Source organism: Actinia tenebrosa, unplaced genomic scaffold (genome assembly GCF_029948245.1).
Source record: "Actinia tenebrosa isolate PJP-AT-01 unplaced genomic scaffold, QUT_ActTen_1.0 PGA_scaffold2__45_contigs__length_23673736, whole genome shotgun sequence".
NCBI classification, from domain to species: domain Eukaryota; kingdom Metazoa; phylum Cnidaria; class Anthozoa; order Actiniaria; family Actiniidae; genus Actinia; species Actinia tenebrosa.
In genome coordinates, this window is record NW_028292579.1 from 7,958,123 (window position 1) to 7,980,829 (window position 22,707).

Here is a 22,707-nt window from a genome sequence, read left to right on the forward strand (position 1 = left end):
TTAACATCCTTGTGTCTTCGGGGAAGTGCAAAGAAATGATAGGTAAGGAACTTACCCATGAGCAGGTTAATAAGTTGTCAGAAGAGGAAGTCAAAAAGTTCCATAAAAGGTACGAGGCCGCCCTTGCAAGTAAGACCACGGACGCCGTAGCAGACTCCGCTATCCGACTTGCGACTAAATTGCTTGGACTTGCACTGCCCATAGACGACGTGGAGCAACTACAGAAGGACATAAGAGATGACTATGTCATATCCCAAGAACTTAAGATAACCTGCGGGTGGTTGTCTTTGAAGTGCGGTAAGTTAATGGCAGTCGCCTCTGCGGCTTTGCACGTAGCTCAGCATGTCGACTTGAAGGAGGTACTGGTGTCTTGGAAGGACTTCAAGAAGGACAGAGAAGTCGAAAAGGTCTTTCAGGCAGCACTTACTGAGGTACCTGATCAAGTCGCCTCAAGTACTTAGTCAAGTCGTTGTCAAGTCATCGTCAAGTCGTTGTCAAGTACTTAGTCAAGTACTTAGTCAAGTCATCGTCAAGTCGTCCTTAAGTCATTCTCAAGTACTTAGTCAAGTACTTAGTCAAGTCATCGTCAAGTCGTCCTTAAGTCATTCTCAAGTACTTAGTCAAGTCGTTGTCAAGTACTTATCAAGTCCTTCAAGTCCTTAGATATAAATGAGTGAACCAGAGTCGAAGGCAGAGCAACCTCAGGAGGAGCAGAAGATTACCAAGGCTAAATCTCCAGGCAGAGTTGCCGCGGGGAAGAAGCTCGCGGAGATGAACAGGAAGAACAAAGCAAAGAAAGAGGAAAAGGTAGAAGAAGAGGAATCCTTTATCAATCCAGGCTACGTCATTGGCGCGATAGGAATTGCTATAGCAGCAGGCAGCCTCTACTTACAATGGCGGGCTACGAAGCCAAAAGTAAAGTGGGAGGCCGCAACATATCACGCACCTGTGGAGGTTAGAAAAAGTAAGATCCCTGAAATGGAGTAATAACCTTCTCGCTTTGTAATATAATGTCGACCGCGTTGTTGAAAACTGTTGAAGAAGCAGCTATCATTACTTCCATCGTTGCGGGTATTGGTTGGGTAGGTAAGAAAGTGCTCAAAGAAGACTTTACTGAAGACCCAAGCAAGAGCTTCGCTAATTTTGCTAAGATGACCGCTGCCGTTGGCGGGGCTATCATGCTAAAGGATTACCTACGGAAGGAAAAGTACCTGCCTAACATATAATGGTTAGCTTAGTCGCAGGTGGAGTTATTGCAGCTTTAGCATTTACAGGGGCTAATTATGGTGGTAGATATCTGGATAAATTAGTTAGCGGTGATAGAAACGCAGAATCTAACGCCGAAAGGAAAAGACACGACTTAGCGCTGGAGCAATATCAAAGGGACGTGGAGGCTTGGAATAAGAAGAGACAAGCCTACCGGGATTGGTTGGACAAGAACTACCAAGACAAGATGCAGGCGGATAAGAACTTCGAAAATACAGACTACGCCTTTAAACTTTATGCGCAAGCGCATCCCACAGTGGCGTTAAAGAAGCCTGACTTTAAGAATTACTACCAGCCTTCTAAGAAACAAAAAAATAGTGAGTTGGTCTTCGTAGGAGTCGCAGGGCTGGCAGGAGGCGTGGCCTTGGCGTATCTAATATAATGATCGTCTTTTTGGAAAGCGACAAGAATGACTTTACCACTTATCTGAATCCTCCCATCCGCGCGGAAAGGGTTAGGTTGGTTAGTTGCTCTTTGTACAATTCTTGGTATAATTTAATTAATGGCTTTGTCGTTGTGAATGCCAACAAACCAAAGTTGCCAGATTCCCATTACACCCCCATAACACTGGCTAAGGAGCTAGCAAAGCATGGATATACTCTTACCACAGGATTACCCCATGAAATGAAGTTCAAGAAAAATAGTGGAAGCGCTAATTTGAAGGACAGTTCATTGGTAGAACTCCTGGGTCTTACTAGTACCACGATAAATAGCGGCAGTACATATGATGTGAAATGGAAAGTCGCATCCTCTTACGAAGTCTATTGCGATTTAGTCCATAGTTACAACAATGGAGAAAAGTCTTCTCTTATGTCCAAGTTTCTACCTAAGGGTAATCCATTTGACCCAGTAGAATACACTCCCATTTCTTTGAGCTATGACTTGTCTAATTTGGTGGAAAGCATAAACATCACCATTAAAGTGGACGGAAAGACGGTGGATTTCAATGGACGTAAGATCAATCTTGTTTTATCCTTCGCTTGAATCAAGCGAAGCGCGATTCTATTCATATAATGGGCCGCGTAGAGGACAAACTCAAAAGGATTTACTATGGGCCTGAAGGCTATTGGAAAGGAGCGTCGGCTATTAAAAAACTCGCGACCGCGGCCAGGGTATCAGATGAAACGGCTAAGAACTGGCTAAGAAAACAAACCCTCTGGCAGGTCTATCTTCCCGTGCCCAAGTACATTCCCAGACCCAGCTTCACCGTAAATGCCCCCAATGAAGTTCATCAGGCGGATTTGCTTTTCTTACCGCACGACAAGGTGAGAAGAAAGACCTATAAATACGCTTTGACCGTAGTTGATATCGCAAGCAGATACAAGGACGCCGAACCCATAACCAGCAAGGATTCTGGGGAAGTCGCAGAAGCCCTAGGTAGGATTTATAAGCGCGTCTTGAAATGGCCTAAGCTGCTGCAAGTGGATGCGGGGACAGAGTTCATGGGCGTGGTTACTAAGACCCTGAAAGACCACAGCACTAAAATTAGGAGAGCCGAAGCTGAGTACCACAGGGGTCAGAGCATCGTCGAAAGATTTAATAAAACCTTGGCCGAGCGTCTCTTTGGGTACCAGTATTGGAAAGAGCTGGAAGATCCCTCCAAACGCAACAGGGAATGGACTCAGAGGCTCCCCCAGGTCATCGCGGCTTTGAACAACGAGGCGGCCAGGGCTACGGGAATAAAACCCAGGGATGCCATAAAAAAGAAACACGTGGAACACAAGTCCTACGTTAGAAGTTCGAGGGCGGTCGGACTGAAGGAAAAAAAGCTACCCCGCAACATAGTGGTCAGATACCTCTATCAGCCGGGGGAACTCGAAGGTGGCAGTAAGAGAGCCACGGATCCTAACTGGTCTTTGGAAACGTATGAGATTTCAAAGTCCGTCACCAAGGAAGGGCAACCCGTGTTGTATTACCTAAATGGCCCAAGTCGTGGATTTGTCATGGAAGAGCTGCTCATAGTCCCCAAAGACTCAGAGTAGCGCAGCACCGCGCGCCCGATTACACTCTAGGCATGTCAGTCTTACGTTACCTCTGCAATGCCCGCGTTTGTTGTTGATACGATCCACGGAGAACTGCTGATCGTCATTCGGGTCAAACCTCCATAGTAGAGGTATGTTACATTTGGCACACCTTGCCCCTTTCTTATAGACGTCGTCCACGCAGAGGTCGAACGTCATATTTTTTTCTTCGTCGTGGCGCTTGTAGCGAAGGAGTTTCTTCGTAATGTTCTCTTTGGCTACGTCTTCTGGGGTCTTATCGTAACGCAGTTGCGGACCCCAAGCTCTTTTCAATTGCTTGGCGTATTCTACGCGGCTTACGGCGGTGTAAATTAAGTTACTCCAACACAAACGCTGGTCTATGATCCACATCGTTTCTTTTACGGTTAATCCCTGGGCACTATGTACCGTCATGCAGTAACCAAGTCTCCAATCGGGGTGGGAAGTAATCCTTTCTACGTCTTTCATTTGCACCCAGGCTTTATCGTGGGTAACTGCGTTCTCTAAAGTAATGTCAGTGCCAGGTACCCGTACGTCTCTTTTCTGCATTCTGGTATCTCGGGGCTTATAGCAAACGGGTACGAGATTAGTGGGGAATCTTTCGCGGTGAATATTTAACAGATCTTTTTGAATACGGGCCTGAGAAGCACGCTTACTACTTAAGACAACATCTTTGGGGTTCCAGGCCTGTATGAATTCCTCATAGGACTTGGCTCGTACTCTCTTACGGAGTACTTTACATTGCTGAGCGTCTGTAAGGCCCCTTAGTTCCGCTTTGAGGTTCCTTACTTGATCCTTGCTACGGTAATCGGTGTTAATTTCCTCTGCGTAATCTACCATTCCTTTTAACCATTCGTGGGGCATTTCCCCTGCTATTGGGGGTGGCTGGCAAGGATCTCCTGCGAAGATTACCTGGCACTTACCTTTTAGGAAGTCTACGAACTCTTTTAGGATTTCTAAGGGCACAGTACAGATTTCATCCCATAAGATCACAGGAGGAATATCATGAATAGCTTCTGGGACCCATTTAGTGCCATTCCAACGAAAGAAACTATGGTAAGTTTGTGCTTCAAAGCCCATAGCGGTGAGTTCGCGTTCTAAACGATGTGTAGGAGTTAATACGGTTACTTTAGGGAATAGTTGCAGGACTCTGGTAGTCTTACCACTGCCTCCTGTTCCGTAAAGATAAGAGAAGCGGTGGTAAGAAATGGGGTCTGTGACACTTGGTAATGGTTCCTCAGTCGGGGTTACCGTTCCTTTAGTATGATTACCGTCGTAGGTTACTCTTGCTCGCCAGGCCTTTATCTCTTCGTCCTTGACCCTCCATTGCCCGCTTTCTGCTAATTCGTCGTCGGTGTAGAACTCTTGCATCTTTTCAAGCACTGCAGGTTTGACGTACAAAGAGTCAGTAGCTACTCTTGGAATGTCTTCCTTGTCAAACCGCAGCAACATCGCTAAGAGATTAATGTGGGCGTAAGCTAACATGCTAGCACGCAGATGGTAATACTGCGGTCTGTGGTCTTGATAGTAACACAAGGCATTCCATTGTTGCAGGGAATCTGTGAAATGATCCCACTTCTCTACTGACACCATTGAACCTTGGTCGTGAGCTCGTTGCACGAGGAAGCTTAATTCTCCTTTATCTGTGATTAAGCGGCGTTGCATGTGCTTCTCCCCTTCCTTTGCGCCCTGAGTGAACTTACCAATAACTATGCGGGCGGTAGCATTGTCTTCTGGCAGCCATTTGGTAAACTCCCGACGACATAATATTGCCTCATGAGCAGCGTACGTAAGGAGTTTCCGTTCTTCGAGGAACTTTAATAGCGGCACAGGGATCCATTCCTTTTCTTGCAGATGCTTCCCATACCACGCGTAAATTATGGGATGTAATCCCTCCTTTAGCTTCCAGCTGGTCAATCTAACGAATCCTGTTGCTGGGGCATCGTACGTACCATCCAAAGCTACCCTAAAGAATTGGCTGCCCGGATGTCCGTAACGGTCATAATACTCTTTACAATCTCCTAGGCCTTTGAAAGACGCAGGGTAACAATGTTTCATATCCAGCGAGACATACTCGTCCTCGTCGTATTCCATATTCCAAAGACCTCCGTGACCATGTTCTATGCAGGCTTTTGGAATTGGAAGGTCGCTAGGAGTCGGCTTCCAGCCATTACGCTTCTTTGCGGCTAAGAAGTCCAGGGAACGAGAACTTAATACTTCGGGAAAATCTTCACCCAGGTCTTCACAAACGCTGTCTATCTTCAGCTGTTCCATTTCGGGTCTATACAAAGTACCGTCTTGTGTCATAAATTGCCTACCTTCTGCGTCCATTAACCAGATGGAATTCTCATGAACCAAGTCTGCTAACGGAGATACTTTGTAGACTGAGGTCTTAACCTTCTTAGGAAACCTTAGTTCCCGCCAAGCGTGCCCATTATGTTGGTAGATAACAATAGGAGCTCCTCTACCTCCATATTTGTGAGTCCCAGAGTAAATAAACCCGTCTGTGATATCTTTAACGTGTATACGCCGCTCTAATGCCACTTCCAACTTCTTAATATTGGCTATGGTTCCTCCAGTCTTGCGGGTAGAATGCTCCCACTTTCGAATGGCTTCTCGGCGCTTTAAGGTTAACTTACCACCACGGGAAGCATCTTCAAAGAATTCCCGGACTAGCTTACCAACACAGTTACCAGGATGTTGCATTGGTTGTAACTTCTTTACATCTGGCGTGGGCATTTCATACGCCCCGTAAATTACCACTGTAACAGGGTAAGCAACCTCATAGAATAACATGTCAATTCCTTCTAATGCTCCCGGGTTGGTAGCCTTACTTAAGACGAACAGGTTCTTTTTACCAGACGCTCTAATGGGATTGCGGCCCCTTTCAATAATCCATTCCCCGTCCAGATACTTTATAAAGGTCAACTCCAAACGGTAATTACCCTCGGGCATTAGGTCGATTATCTGTTCTGCTCTTTCCTGCGTCATAGTCTCATCCGTATTACCTTCCATAAATGTCGTAAAGGCAAAGTCTGCGTCTAACCTGTCCAGAACCTGGGTTCTAAGTTTGCGCACAGTCTTGTTCTTGATACTTTTGATGGTATCCATTATATATAAAGGATATTTTAACCTCCGTTTGCGGTACCCAACACAGCAGCAGTAAGGGACACACCGCGGGAAATCCCGTAAATCTGCTGTACCCGCGTTCGTAATTCCCCGGGTTAAACCCGCAAATATACGGCATCGATCGCGAGTCCCCCTTACTGCTGCTACAGCACGTGCGCGCATTTCCAAGTTTTCACTACAGCTTTATGTTTTTCGATCTGTTTGAACTTTGTACCTTGATTTTACGACGAATATTACCGCTCAAGAATATCGTTTTTCGTATCTAATAGTCTATACAAAGTTAATCTTAAGTATAATTGTTGAGTGTGCTTGAATTGTGTTGTGCGCGCTTTTTTGGCTGATTTAGGATCGTGTGAGTCGTAAAATGACTTACCACATAAATGACGGTATGGTTAATTGCCTTCCCATTGTATTTTTCAAGCAACCACAACCCTTACAGTACTTACGGTTACGCCTTTGAGATACGGTATGGCTACATAACAGTACGACTACGAATTTACCATATCGTTTCCCACTCATACGAAAACCGTTTTGCCTAACGAGTAGCGTTTGGAATTTTGTAAGTTCTCTAATTTTTTGTATATGTTTATTATCCCCTAGCGAGTTCTAACAACCGAATTTATTGATGGATGTCGAGTTGATGAAGTCGATAAAATAAAGGCTGCTGGTCTTGATGTTAGTGATGTAAGTGTAAAGGTCCTCACAACCGTCAATATTAAGAACTTTAGGAATTGCAAAGTCTACGACGGGGACGTCAACCGGTATAGAATTTCGTCGTGGAATAACTCTTTAGGGTTCTGTTCATTGGAGATTTCATTCAAAACATTGTCATTTAAATCAACCAGACTCGTACCCAGTTGCTTCTCTTGTCTTATTGATCTCACGCTGTGGTTGATGGGAAGGATTTAGTGAGTTCCCGGTGCATACCGCGCCCAAAAAAGCCTAAAACAAATGACGACTGGGTACGAGTCTGTAAGTCAACTCGTCCACAGGGAAGACAGAATTTTAAGGCACAGAACCGCAGAGAGAAGTTATTTAAACTTCCGTTTGATGTAGCAGTAGTGTATTTTTTGCAAGTCCTAAAGTCTCTTTGTTACGCGTGTACGTGTTGTAACTCAATGTAGTAAGTATCCTACTCGTAACTACTCTAACTCGCGCGCATGCGCAATCGTACTAATTGTCAAAAACATGCAGATAATTCAGAATCGTTGTCACGACGAAGTAGGTTTTTGTTGGACGTCAATCAAAGTGTTTCCATGGCATTGTGGGAAAAAGTTTCAATGCAACGCCTAATGAATGACGCGGAAACGCCTTAATCGACGTCTACCAAAACCTAATTCATCGCGATGAAGGACACGGCTTAAGAACCGCTAAGCATGCGCGAAAATTCGAAAAACAAGATGGCGGACGTACGAGTGTTTTCCGTGCTTCAGAACACTCATATTTCTTTACCCCCAGCGTTTCAGTTTGACTGTGATTGGAGATAGAGAGCACGTATATTAATCTGTAGACCCTATTGAAAATGTCCGTGGCCTTTGGAAGAACATATCGCGGTGAAGACGATTCCCCTCGTGCTTTTGAGAACATGCATAAGATGAATTATTGGTTTTTCTTTTCTTAGGTTGCTGCCAAGATGATCAAAGCTTTTGGAGTACAAATATTCCATACTGGGTTTTTACACGGGGACCCTCACGCAGCTAATGGTTTGTTCAATTATTGAGGCTTTGCGCTTTGCACCATCACGTGATAGCAACCATGACAGGAGGCAGCAACAAATGAATCTGGTCTAGTCTGATTTACATGAGAAAGAATAGCTGTTGAGCCGGCAATGAAAAAAATCCTCTTGTTTTAAGAATCATATAAGTGAGGCTATCGGGTGGATACAATGCTTGATGTCTCTTTTGCATCTCATTTAATTTGCATGCATCTATAATAAGACATGGGTTCGAATCCTGCCAAGGGCATTTGATATTTTTCTCTTATTCTCTCTACTTCATTATATACACACCGAACGCATAATTTATTACTACTATACTATGTCTATTCTTTGCGTACATATTTACAGTGTTCAACTTATCTATAGAGAAGAACATATCGCTCTGGGATCCTCACGAATACCCTACATTTCATATTCTGGCTGCGTTATCAGGTGGTTGGTCCTTGTAGTGTAGTGGTTAACACATCGGACTAGAATACCGAAGACGTGGGTTCGAATCCTGCCAAGGGCATTTGATATTTTTCTCTTATTCTCTCTACTTTATAATAACTACTGTTCTGTTTCCCAAGGGGAAAATACCACTCTAATGTTGTGTCTCCTGTCATGGCTGCCATCACGTGATGGCCCAAAGCCTCTTTTGACTTCTTATTTTAGCTACTATCGTTACCAAACTGCATTCCCAAGCAAAGAGAGCCCACCTAGAAAAAAAAGGGATATGAAAATAAATTCAGGGGGGAAAGAATTTTTATTTACACATAGTCGAAGTCCAAAAACTCAGATTTATTTTTCTTTTTTTAGTTTTTGTGCGTCAAGGAAAGGACAAGAAGGCAGAACTAGTGATATTAGACCATGGTCTTTATGAACACCTAGAAAAAAGGTATGGTAAACTAATACTCTTTCCAATAAGCCAGTTATAGTTTAAGAATCTTTTTCAGTTCGCATGCGCTTTGATCCCAAACTTCTCACCTTCTTTTGTTTAAATCGTCTTTTTTCGGGTTAAATTCGCATGCGCACTGAAAACGATATTTAAGCTATGAACTGGTTTATCATTCTATTAATTATGAGCCAACTCATGGTTTCGCCTTATACATTAGCGAACCGCAATCGTTGCATCAGTTTTCCTAGTGACTGTTGCTACGTCGGTCAAGCTCGAATGTGTTGCATCAGTTTTCCTAGTGACTGTTGCTACGTCGGTCAAGCTCGAATATCTTATGAATTCGAGTTTGTTGGTCGGACATTCTGTATTCCATTGGGAAAACTATCTATTGATTAGCCGGAGACTCAAGCATACCGGGGATCGGTCAATTGTTTTTCTTCAATATATATCATATATAAATGACATAAATATATATATTCTTCTCCTTTGTTCTATTTGTTATTGATCACCGGGAGAAACTCAGTTGAAACAAATAAATCTTAATCGAACATCTCACCTGTCTAACAATATTAAATCTAGCAATAAAGTAGGTTTTTAATAACGATAATATAATATAAAAATAAGAAAGAAGCTTGATCTTTTTAAGGAATAAATTTATTAAATTATTACTTGTATAAGTGTTGGTCTTCTAAGGCTTCGTTTATTCATTTAAAAGAAGGACTGTTTCCTTTTGACTTTCTACGCATCCTCCTAAAAAAGCTAGCTCTTTCAAATAAACTTTTTTCTTCTTACGTGTACATCAATATATTGCTAACGTCATGCTGTTTCTGTTTATGTTAGTATATTAAGCCGGTTCTCATAAGCCAGGGTCCTTTATAAAGTAATCATGATTAAATCAGTTTTTCACAAATTTACTGATTAATTTCCCCCTCTCTCACACCTGCTAACATATCAAATACTCCAGAAAGAAATGTTATACCGATTTAGTTGATACTGAGAATAGCAATGGATCTCTCTTGCTTCAACAAAATATTAAACGGAACCCTATATTCTGCCAGAATCTTTGGTGTTATCGCCTGCACTACTACAGCCATTCCAATCACATTGCTGAACGCTTTGGTTCTTATTGGCGTATGGAAAACCCCTGCCCTTCACAAACCATCGCAAATCCTCCTCGCAAACCTTGCCTTGACAGATCTCTTGGTTGGTGTTTTTGCATGCCCTTACTTCACATATCTACACCTTGCCATAATCAACAAATGGTATACATCCTTTTGCTTTTTGTCGAAGATATTTATAGTCCTTATTTACATCCTCTGTGCGGTCAGTCTTTACACTTTAGCCATTATTAGTATTGACCGATTTCTAGCTGTCAAACTCAAGTTTACCTATGGAACAGTTGTCACCAACAAACGTCTTATCATTGCTTTATTGTTTTGTTGGCTCGTCAGTGGCACTTTGTATGTTGTCGCTATTATTTTTTTTGAAAACATTCCAAGTGATGCAGTTTTCATACTGTTTGCCGTGTATATTGCTGTGATCCTATGCACGATCACACTATTTTACTCAATGGCCTTTTACCATTTGAAGAAAGTATCTTCACAAGTATTTACGAGCGACCCCAACGACCCTGTTCCAAATGCAACGCAAGCCTTTGATGTAAACAAATATCGACGATCTCTGCATACCATGGTTATTGTTCTTCTTGCAATCTTTATATTCTTTTTGCCATACTGCTGTGTTTCAGCTTTACGAAGTGCTTTCGAAAGCGAAATAACTAAGAATTTGGGTGTTCTTACATCACTTTTGATAGTCTTTAATTCTTGTGCTAATCCAATTCTATATTTGTGGCGAATGAAAGACCTTAGACAAGCTGTTAAAAATACAATAAGAAACATTTTGAGATTACAGTCTTGATTTCAGCTTGCTATTATCCGGTTATTAAACGACATCCGTGATCGTCATCAACTTGAACAATCCCGCCCGCGCTAAATTATACGTATAGCTGAGAGCACGTCGTACGCATGGGTTTTAGGTGCATTCTATCTAGCATAAAGTTAGAGCTGTTCCATTTTCCTGAATATGTACGTTCTACTGTTCTGTTCACGTACTACAAGGATTAAGACTGAACTGTTGTGGGAAGCGAACCTCAGGGAAGAGACCTTTGCGAGAAGTGACGGTTGTAAAATATGTAAAAAAGAAAACAAAGAAAGAAAGAAAATCCTCAGAAACTCAGGGCATTCATTGCCAGTCTTCCTCAATACATCGATCCAGGATTCATAGTTCTATATCTCCCTAGTTACGGTTGCTGCGTCGGACAAGCTCGAATGTGTCGTTGCTATGCCGCAAAGAACAAACACCGATTGCTGAAAATTCTAAGTGTCTGTCTTAGAATCAATGCATTGTAAAGGTACATTGAGAGAAAAATCGATAACTATTCAAATGTCTTAAGAATTCGAGTTTGTTGGTCGGACATTTTGTATTCCATTGGGAAAACTACCCATTGTTTGGGTGGACACTCAAGCATACCGGGGATCGGTCAATTGTATTTCATCACAAATACCTTATAACTGATATAGAGGATATTACATGGGCGCGCGGAGATACGAAATTTATCTTCGAGTGTTGAAAAGATCTCTCACGGTGTTGAAAAGATCTCTCAGCGAACGAGTGAGAGATTTTCAACACGAGAAGATAAATTGCGTATCTCCAAGCGGCCATGTAATATTCTGTTTATTATATAATTATCAATGAAGTATGTTTTGGCTTTTTCAGGCAATTCTTTCCGTGTATTTTTTAATAGCCATCGCAATGGTGTTATTTTCACACGTGAAAATAACATGTTATTTTCACGTGTGAAGATATCAATTTTTCGAAATAGAGAAAAATAGATATTTCATTGGTAATTATATAATAAATAAATATATTCTTCTCCTTTCTTCTATTTGCTTTGATCACCGGGAGAAGCTCAGTTGAAACAAATAAATCTTAATCGAACATCTCACCTGTCTACCAATATTAAATCCAGGAATAAAGTATACTCTTAATAATAGTGTGGATCTTGATAAACATTTGATTAAGAAATTAAGCGCAAGAATTGCTGGACGTTTCGATCACATCCTGTCAACATTTTCAACAACATATAATGACAGATCAAGAGGGAATTACTGAATGACAAAGTAAATATATGTCCATATCCAAACAAAAAGTTTTGCTTTCACTGAGTGTGATTGGACGTTATAATCTTGATAATAATAGTATTAATATAAAAAGAAGAAAAAATATTGAACTTTTCAAGGGAGGAAGTTATTAAATTATTACTTGTATAAGTGTTGGTGTTCTAAGGCTTAGTTTATTCAGCTAATAGAAGGACGCTCGTTGACTTTCTACGCATCCTCCTAAAATAGCTAGCTCTTTCAAATAAACCTTGTTCTTCTGCCGTGTACATCATATCGCTAATGTCATGCTGTTTCTGTTTATTTTATTATATTAAGCCGGTTCTCATAAGCCAGGGTCATTTACAAAGTAATCACGATTAAATCAGTTTTTCACAAATTTACTGATAGATGTTTTCTCTCTTTCGCACCTGCTAACATATCAAATACTCCAGAAAGAAAAGGTATACCGATTTAGTTGATACTGAGAATAGAAATGGATCTCTCTTGCTTGAACAATATAATAATCAAAACCCTATATTCTGCCAGAATCTTTGCTGTTATCGCTTACACTACTACAGCTATTCCGATCACATTGCTCAACGCTTTGGTTCTTATTGCCGTATGGAAAACCCCTGCTCTTCACAAACCATCACAAATCCTCCTCGCAAACCTTGCCTTGACAGATCTCTTGGTTGGGGTTTTTGGATGCCCTTACTTGGCATATCTACACCTTGCCATAATCAACAAATGGTATACATTCTTTTGCTTTTTGTCGATGATTTTTGTAGTTCTTACTTACATCCTCGGTGGGGTCAGTCTTTACACTTTAGCTTTTATTAGTATTGACCGATTTCTGGCTGTCAAACTCAAGTTTGCCTATGGAACAGTTGTCACCAACAAACGCCTCATCATTGCTTTATTGGTTGGTTGGCTCGTCGGTGGCACTTTGTATATTGTCACTATTATTTTTTTTGAAACCATTCTAAGTAATGCAGTATTAATATTGTTTGCCGTGTATATTGCTGTGATCCTATGCACGATCACAATATTTTACTCAATGGCCTTTTACCATTTGAAGAAAGTGTCTTCACAAGTATTTACGAGCGACGCCAACGACAATGCTCCCAATGCAACGCCAGCCTTTGATGTAAACAAATATCGACGATCTCTGCATACCATGGTTATTGTTCTTCTTGCAATCTTTATTTTCTATTTGCCATACTGCTGTGTTTCAGCTTTACGAAGTGCTCACAAAAGTGAAATAACTAACAGTTTGGGTATTCTTACAGGACTTTTGTCAGTCTTTAATTCTTGTGCTAATCCAATTCTATATTTATGGCGAATGAAAGACCTTAGACAAGCTGTTAAAACTACAGTTAGAGGATTTTTGAGATTACAGACTTGATTTCAGCTTCCTGTTACCTACATCTTATTAAGGACATCCAGTGATTAATGACATCCGTGACCGCCGTCATCTGGACCAATCCACTACATAATGCGTATAGCTGAGAGTACGTCCTTTGCATATGTTTAGGTGCCTTCTATCTAGGATAATGTTGGAGCTGTCCAAGTTTCCTGAATATGAAGTGCGTTTTACTTTTCTTTTCACGTACTACGAGGATTAAGACTGAACTCGCGTGTGAAGCGAGCCTCAGGGAAGAGCCCTTTGCGAGAAGTGACGGTTGTAAAATATGTAAAAAGAAAGAAAGAAAGAAAAACCTCAGAAACTCGGTACAACCATTTTCGATAATCTTTTGATAACGGCATAACGCCTATATAGGATGTGATCGTGACTTTGACTTGATTTTCGAGCGTGGCTTATCACGATCCATTGGCTTTCGATAACGACGCAGTTCATAGAGGATTTTAAGGTGATTTGAACGTGGTCTTCGAGTGTTATTACGATCCATTGGCTTTCGATAACGGCGTAATTCATACAGGATTTGTTGGTGATTTTGAAATGAAATCAGGAATCGTACAAATGGATAATTAGATGCACGGATGCGTACAATCCGTACGGATCGTACGATCGGGTGAGGGGCCCCAGGTATGGGAGCATTAGAACAACCATAGGGCAACCATAGCCATTTTACACACGGATACAAAGGCACTTCATACCGTGAAAGGTTATGAGTGCGAACAAATAATGATATGCGTGTTTTATGCATATCAATAACTGTAGAAAATATTCTTGCATTTCATCGATCACTATTTATTAGGAACTTCATGAAACTCACATTCACAAACACATCTATTTATTTATCCGATTTAACGTAGATTCATTATCTCTTGCGTCGTTGTTATTCCATAAGATAAAAATTCTCGAATGTGTGCTGTGTTAATGAGTCGATTTGTAGTGTATCGATGCGGTTCACTATAGATACAATCAAAGAGATTCTCAGAATCAATCTGTGTGATCTAATACAAACTATGATAGACTTACCGAATGTGTCCCTATCGAATCCAAAAGAAAAACTCAATAACAACCTCCAATATTCCTCTTGATAACTAAAATTCATAACTAAAGTTCACGTGCTGTGTTAACTATCTTAGTTCTACCTTAATAGTACCCATTGTCTCTCGGACAAAACATCTGGGCCTGGTGACCTGTGGCGCACAATAACTTTCACGAATCGTACAGATCGTGAGCCACACAGACGATCCGTATCAGTTCGACAGTATGTATTGTACATGACTGTCGGGCTTCCTCAATACATCGCTCCCGCATTCCTTGTACTACCTCCCTAGTTACGTCGGACACGCTAAAATGTGTTTTGATGTAAACCATGTAACATATATCGATTGCTGAAAATAGCCAATGTGCACGAGCACGAATCTCTAGCACAAACCATGATGGGAAACCGATAATTTACACTTTTTCAGCTCCTCTAAAAATTCCTCTGACAATTTTTCCTTCGACATTTCCTATGAAACTGAAAATATTTCAACAGACGAAAATGAATGAGTAATTGTTTTGTGATAATTCTATTGATTTCTTTGTTCTAATTTGTGTAGTACTTGGTAGCATCATGCTTTATGCTAGAGATTTGTGCTCGTGCACACTCCTTATTGTAAATGTCTGTCTTAGAATGAATGCAGTCTAAAGGTGCATTAAGAACAAAGTTGATGACTACATAAAAATCTTATGAATTCGAGTGTGTTGGTTGGACATTCTGTATTCCATTGGGGAAACTGCCCATTGTTTGGGTGGACTCGGATATATCTGGGATCGGTCAATTGTATTTCATCAACAAATATCTTATAACTGATATAAATATATTCTTGTCCTTTGTTCTATTTGGTATTGATCACCGGGATAAACTCAGATGAAACAAATAAATAAATATATAATCAAACATCTCACCTGTCTACCAATATTAAATCCAGGAATAAAGTATACTCTTAATAATAGTATGGATCTTGATAAACATTTGATTAAGAAAATAAGCGCAAGAATTGCTGGACGTTTCGATCACATCCTGTCAACATTTTCAACAACATATAATGACAGATCAAGAGGGAATTACTGAATGACAAAGTAAATATATTTCCATATCCAAACAAAAAGTTTTGCTTTCACTGAGTGTGATTGGACGTTATAAAAAGAAGAAAAAATATTGAACTTTTCAAGGGAGGAAGTTATTAAATTATTACTTGTATAAGTGTTGGTGTTCTAAGGCTTAGTTTATTCAGCTAATAGAAGGACGCTCGTTGACTTTCTACGCATACTCCTAAAATAGCTAGCTCTTTCAAATAAACCTTGTTCTTCTGACGTGTACATCATATTGCTAATGTCATGCTGTTTCTGTTTATTTTATTATATTAAGCCGGTTCTCATAAGCCAGGGTCCTTTACGAAGTAATCATGATTAAATTAGTTTTTCACAAATTTACTGATAGATGTTTTCTCTCTTTCGCACCTGCTAACATATCAAATACTCCAGAAAGAAAAGTTATACCGATTTAGTTGATACTGAGAATAGCAATGGCCCTCTCTTGCTCGAACATTATAGTAATCGAAACCCTATATTCTGCCAGAATCTTCGGTGTTATCGCTTGCACTACTACAGCCATCCCGATCACATTGCTGAACGCTTTGGTTCTTATTGCCGTATGGAAAACCCCTGCCCTTCACAAAACATCACAAATCCTCCTCGCAAACCTTGCCTTGACAGATCTCTTGGTTGGTGTTTTTGGATGCCCTTACTTGGCATATCTCCACCTTGCCATAATCAACAATTGGTATACATCCTTTTGCTTTTTGTCGAAGATTTTGGCGGTTCTTGCTTGCATCCTCGGTGGGGTCAGTCTTTACACTTTAGCTTTTATTAGTATTGACCGATTTCTGGCTATCAAACTCAAGTTTGCCTATGGAACAGTTGTCACCAACAAACGCCTCATCATTGCTTTATTGGTTGGTTGGGTCGTCAGTGGCACTTTGTATATTGCCGCTATTATTTTTTTTGAAACCATTCCAAGTGATGCAGTATTAATATTGTTTGCCGTGTATATTGCTGTGATCCTATGCACGATCACAATATTTTACTCAATGGCCTTTTACCATTTGAAGAAAGTATCTTCACAAGTATTTACGAGCGACGCCAACGACCATGCTCCCAATGCAACGCCAGCCTTTGATGTAAACAAATATCGACGATCTCTGCATACCATGGTTATTGTTCTTCTTGCAATCTTTATTTTCTATTTGCCATACTGCTGTGTTTCAGCTTTACAAAGTGCTCACAAAAGTGAAATAACTAACAATTTTGGTGTTCTTACATCACTTTTGATAGTCTTTAATTCTTGTGCTAATCCAATTCTATATTTATGGCGAATGAAAGACCTTAGACAAGCTGTCAAAACAACTGTTAAAGGATTTTTGAGATTACAGACTTGATTTCAGCTTGCTGTTATATACATCTGATTAAGGGACATCCAGTGATCAAGGACATCCGTGACCGCCATCATCTGGACCAATCCACTACATAATGCGTATAGCTGAGAGTACGTCGTTTGCATATGTTTAGATGCCTTTTATCTAGCATAATGTTAAAGCTATTCCATTTTACTGATTATAATCATAATCATAATCATAATCATAGTCATAATAATGATAATAATGATAATAATAATAACGGTTTAAAGGACAACTGACCCTCCAAAATGACCCATTTTAAAGAGGAACTACATCATTTGAGAAGTCCAAAAATCCAGTTTTTAAAGGGGATAGAGCTTCCATTTTTCTAAAACAATTTTTTGAAAACATCGCATATATCGCTCTGGTGGCCGCCATCTTGCGCTTTTATCGCGGGCTCAGAAAAATAGCGTAATGACGTCACAACGTCACAAGAGTTCAAGCTTCCAGTTGTTTGCCTGACTTCTTCCTCAGTTTCTTATACGTTTTACTCAATATTTTGCGAAAAAATACAACTTGGTCATCAAATTAAAGGCATGTCAGAATCTAATTCTTCTTCCGAAGGCTCGGACAGCTCGGGAGACGATTTCGCTCAAGAATTTTTCGGAATGGACGACGAATTTGGTTTACGGCCATATCAGTTTGAACCAGAGATAGAAATCTCCTCAGATGAAGAGTTCAGAGAAGGATCTGACAGTGACATTATTGAAGACGATGAACAAGAGAACAATCGACTTACAAATTCAGATTGGTAAGTCGTACTTCTGTCTTATCACAAAACTGAACTACATATCCATTTTATATAAAATCGTATCTTGCCACTCGTGTTCTTGCAATCTGTTCTTTAGATATTGGTATGCATGAATCCAGTTTGCAACCAAAAGCAATACCAACTTTCACAATTTTAATTAAAAACATGTTTAAAAACATCGCTTGATAGTCAATAAGTTATATACTGCAGGATATAGATACAGGGATATAGTTGTGTCACAAGTTGTGTATGTATATTCTCACTTGGGACAATCGTTGATAATGTTCAAAGATACTAAGAATTGTTTTATTTCTGTTAAATAGGTGTACCTGTGGTAGCTGCCAAATTATGGATTCAATATCTGAATGCATTTGTTGCCAAGAAATCGAAAAAGTGGTTGCAACATGCCAGTCTGTTGTTGAAGATGGAGATGCTGATGAACCACCACCATGCATTACTCAACATCCTGGATTCTTACCTGTTTGTGCCAATAAGTATGTTCTTCGAACCGCATGGGCTCAGTACAAACAGCAGTACAGTAATGCGTATGAAGGCCCAGAGCACAAGCAGTACAGACACATTGCATATAGGCAACTAGCAAGATGGTGCTGGGGAGTTCTTGGAAAGGAAGTTCAGGTTGTTCTGCCCTCTTGTTCTGTCATGTGCATCAGAGCACACTTCCCTCCCCCTGGACTAGAGGAGGACTTTGAATTTGAAGGTTTTCACTATGCAGATGATTAGCTTGGCCTAAAGTTACATGGAGTTATTATATACATTTTATTTATTCCTTACTTCATTTCATATACACAGAGTGGATTTTTTTCTATCAGGATTTCTGAATTGATAAATTGAAAAGGAAAACATGGAAAGGCTGAGACCAAAATGTATAAGAGTAGTCATGAATTTATTTTTAGATGAAGTACATATAGAAAGTTGTTTATATAAATGTTTTGTAGGTTTTGCATATTTTATTATTTAAAAACAACTACACCTAGACAAAATATCCAGCTGAATAGAGAACCTAGTGTACAAAGCACTAGTGGACAAAATCATGAGCTAACCAAGCAAATTTTGCAGTTATACTAGACATGGATAACCAATATTTCCTGGGCACCAATTTGTCTGAAAACAAGGCTAGTCAGTATTGTTTATAAAGAATTTGCCTTGAAGTAGCATGCTATAATGGATTCAAAAATTGTGCTAAATGAAAAAAATATTCTCTTGGTGATAGAATCCCACCCCATCTTAGAATCTCGGTACTGACTAGTCTCATTGTCAGACAAATTGGCACTAGGAAATCTTGGCATCCAGGCTTGTCAGCCATTTATGGTTCATTTTTTTTTTTTTTCCAGGCAAATAGGCCCTTTGCAGCTCAGTAATCATGCACTGATTAATTCACTGAGCAAATGAATGAACATCTTGATTCCCATGAGTGAAAGCGAAAGTCACTATTCAGCTGGAATTTTTTCTATACTACATTCATACTGGGAGAGACCCCATATATAATGGAGCGTAGATAGTTAAAGAAAAGACCTCTTTTAAGATTTCATTTAAAAGTCAATTCGTTTCCTAAGTGGTAATGATATTTTAATAAAATTTTCATCTGAACATCTAAAAACTGCAAACTTATCTACCACTTTAATCAGGTCCCCTTCACATTAATTACATATTTTGTTTATAGCAGTTTTACTTGGGTCTGTCATGTACCTTCCCATTTGTAGAAGCATTGTAATTATTACCAGTAATGAACACAGCTGTTCAAAGATGAGGGGGATTGGGACGACAGGCTTACTTGACAGTTCTTTCAAAACAGCTATTCACTAGAGTACAATCACTAAAAGAGTGCCAATGATGCTTTGCATTATTTTCTACTAAATAGTGTTAATTAAAAATAGGAAATGGTTAGAATTAGCATCACTTAACACTACACATTTTAGTGTTTGTAGTCTCTACTACATTCCATTTAAATTAATTACCTAGAAAATCTTGACCGGTGTCGTTCAATCAATTCCTGTTTGTCTGGGGCAGGAACACTAGCAATGTTTCTTGGTAATTCAACCTCTTCAATTGGGTCAACCCCTGCAGCCTCCATGCCACCCTCACAAATTTCAAGTACTTTCAGTTGTAGCTCAGGGAGGAAAGCATAGCTTTTTCTTTGTAAGACTGGCTTAACAACCCAGCGCTTGTGCATCTTAGGGAAGCACTTGCGATAACGAGCTTCTCCACTCCTTGGGCCTTTTTGAACAATTGCGGGTTAGGGGAGGATGGGCACACTTTTTGAATACCTCTGCATCCTTCCAGGAATGCTTGTTCACGCAATGGTGAACAACAGATTTCCACTTCTCTCTCAAAAGTTGTACATCCCCATTACATGTAGCAGCACACCACCAAAGATGGTTTGAAATGGATTGTATCCAGGGTGCCAGCTCTTGGTTTTTCTTCAATTTTGCTTTCTTGTTCAGCTTTTTTACAATTGACTTGGAAAGATGCCACACATCATACTGGTGTTTGATGTGGCTAAAATCTTTTGCCATAGTGCTGGTGATGGATGTGTGTCTGTCAGTTGTGATACATTTTATACTGACCATGTCTTCTAAAGTGTTCAAACACCTTAGAAACCCCTCTTTCTCCATAGCATTGGAGCTGGTTACTTCAGAGACTTGAACAATGCTGAAGGTGGCAATTTTCCCTGTGCTTGTCTCCATCATAGTATATGTGCCATATTTAGCACTATGGCCAGGACTGTCACTTCGGCCATCACCATTGAGATTTACTATGTCCTTATTTGACAGCTCTTCAATTACAGCAGCCTCCTCTCTCTTCCAAGCATCATTAACAACAGGAAATAGGTAACGTTCCTGATGTCTGTAAAAGACCCTCTCACTCAGAAATTTTAGGCCAAGACAGGATGCAAAGTTTTGAAGTCTGGTAAAAGTATTACCAGTAAATAATAGTGATGAGGAAATCAACAAGTTCCCAATAGCTAAGCGATTTAACATTGGCTGTGAGTACCATGTCAAAGCATGTTTCATACATGTAGTTGTCACAATAAGTAGGCTGCCTTGACATACAAAGTTGACATCAGCGACAGGTGCTCCACAGCTTCTACAAAACTTGAATAACTGCTGCAAACAAGAGTTAAATACCAAATATTTAGGTTCTTTGATATGGTTTTCAAGAGTTTTATTGCAGTCTTTGTTTTCTGGCTCTAATTCACTGTCCGTTGTTGAAACTGTCTCTTGCGATGAAACAATGAAACCATCATCATCGTCACTTAGTGGGAGTCCCTCTTCCTCTGAAAACGAAGACTTTTCTGACTTTTGTGGAGACACTGTTGGCATTGACTTTACTGGTGAGGGGTGATAGCTAGTACTGTAGCTGTGGTCGTGGAAGCTCACACTGAGTATTTCATCTCTACTGATGTTTGGTGAAGGGGAGGGATTGTAAACTGTTGTTGTGTCGGCATCTTTATAGTATCCAGGCTCTGTCTGTGAGTTGATGCAGTGGATGTTACAACATATCTACAACCAAGGCAACACTGAACACCAATCTCCTTACAAAGTGGTTCAGGAGAGAACTCTGGTGTTTCCATACTTGGTGGATCTTCACACGAGGGATTTATTGTGGCACATAGCTGCTCCACATTCTTTGAAAATACAAAAATAAACAATGTTTTCAACAATACTATAAACCATTCTTCGAGGCCTACTTTACCTTAAATAATACAAAATAAACATATTAACCAACAATGCTATAAATTATTCTTCCGTGGTCATTTATCCAAGCAAATTTGGAATATTACGGCAACATTGTTATGGTTTACGAATAAATATCAAATGTAAACTAAACACGTGCAAATAACCATTTTGAAAATTTCAAGTATCGATCAAATATTACTAGCTATACTTATGATTTTAAGCAACATTTCATCTATGAAAGCATAAATAGCTAATGATTGATGACTCGCTTCGGTATGCATTAATAAGTCTTTTTCATGAGTGATTATTTCGAAAAACAATGTAAACTATGTTATGTATAAATGACATGTTATCTCACCTCTTCGTTTTGTTTGCGTTTGAGCCGGTTCTCTGATGTAGTTCTTCTTTTAGCTGGCTTGCAAAAATTGAATACTGACGGAACAGCATCGCTCTTTAATCTCCTCTTCCTTTTTATCCCGGTTAACTGCTCCATCAGATCCACTTCAAAGCATGAATCCTCGAAGTGATCGCTGCAAACGTAGCAGTTCTTCAAAGGCGGCAGGTTCTCTCTCTTTATCCGCGCTATCCATGCCTTCTGAAGAGCTATTTTGTTAGGAATTTTGTGGTAGCTAACAGACTCAGTTTTGGAAGAATGGTTGGTGCATTCTGGCACACAACAATGGACCATCTGGATTAAGAAACTTACTCTAACTTAGACTATTAAAAGATCGACTAGCACTCGAAATATACAAACTCAACAAGTTTGGAATGCAAGCTTCACGTTGTGACGTCACGGCATTAATGCGGTAATTTATTGCGGGCTCAAATATGGCGCTCTTCTATTGCTATTTTTCGCGAATTGATTATTTCTTTTCGGCGACATAGAGGCTGTATCAGAGTTCAAAGTTGAATTTATGTGATCTATGTACGTTGTAGTTTTATATGAAAAACGGCAATTTTTGGGGTCAGTTGTCCTTTAATGATGACATATCTATAGAGTAGCTTTACATTATCATTAAAACGAAATTTTAAAAATCATATAATCATCCCATTATGACATCCCATAATTTTTGATATAGTTTTGAAGAAAAAATATATGTCTATATATATATTACCTCACACTCATTAACATACTAGAAATATAAGCCTTAAGAGAGAATTCTTTTCAAATTCAAGCAGTGAGCGCCAAAAACTATT

General features: G+C 39.9%; 5 protein-coding genes across 7 annotated transcripts in view; 4 read left to right on the forward strand and 1 right to left on the reverse strand.

Moving 5' to 3' along the window:
- The window catches only part of LOC116304640 (putative aarF domain-containing protein kinase 5), a 49,865-nt gene that overhangs the window by 16,152 nt on the left and 11,006 nt on the right, over window positions 1-22,707 (forward strand). For both annotated transcript variants that reach the window (XM_089034528.1, XM_031714399.2), the window contains exons 8-10: window positions 6,996-7,079; window positions 8,017-8,098; window positions 8,911-8,989. In XM_089034528.1, the coding sequence (XP_088890654.1) occupies window positions 6,996-7,079; window positions 8,017-8,098; window positions 8,911-8,989 (245 nt within the window). The remainder of the gene's footprint in view (window positions 1-6,995; window positions 7,080-8,016; window positions 8,099-8,910; window positions 8,990-22,707) is intronic.
- Window positions 9,995-10,906, forward strand: LOC148909146 (adenosine receptor A3-like). Its single transcript, XM_089033579.1, has one exon. It carries the CDS (start codon window positions 9,995-9,997, stop codon window positions 10,904-10,906), a length of 912 nt encoding a protein of 303 aa, XP_088889705.1.
- LOC148909147 (allatostatin-A receptor-like) lies at window positions 12,641-13,552 on the forward strand. The gene has a single exon (XM_089033580.1). It carries the CDS (start codon window positions 12,641-12,643, stop codon window positions 13,550-13,552), a length of 912 nt encoding a protein of 303 aa, XP_088889706.1.
- LOC148909148 (uncharacterized) lies at window positions 17,388-19,430 on the forward strand. The gene is made up of 2 exons (XM_089034438.1): window positions 17,388-17,812; window positions 18,136-19,430. The coding sequence occupies exons 1-2, from the start codon at window positions 17,598-17,600 to the stop codon at window positions 18,551-18,553; spliced, it is 633 nt and encodes a 210-aa protein (XP_088890564.1). The 5' UTR covers window positions 17,388-17,597; the 3' UTR covers window positions 18,554-19,430.
- LOC148909149 (THAP domain-containing protein 2-like) lies at window positions 19,378-22,260 on the reverse strand. 2 transcript variants are annotated; one of them, XM_089034437.1, is made up of 2 exons: window positions 21,869-22,260; window positions 19,378-21,458 (listed from the first exon to the last, which is right to left on the reverse strand). In XM_089034437.1, exons 1-2 carry the CDS (start codon window positions 22,196-22,198, stop codon window positions 21,207-21,209), a joined length of 582 nt encoding a protein of 193 aa, XP_088890563.1. In that variant the 5' UTR covers window positions 22,199-22,260; the 3' UTR covers window positions 19,378-21,206. The 2 variants fall into 2 exon arrangements, with proteins under 2 accessions (XP_088890563.1, XP_088890562.1); XM_089034436.1 differs by having other exon boundaries at window positions 21,869-22,257.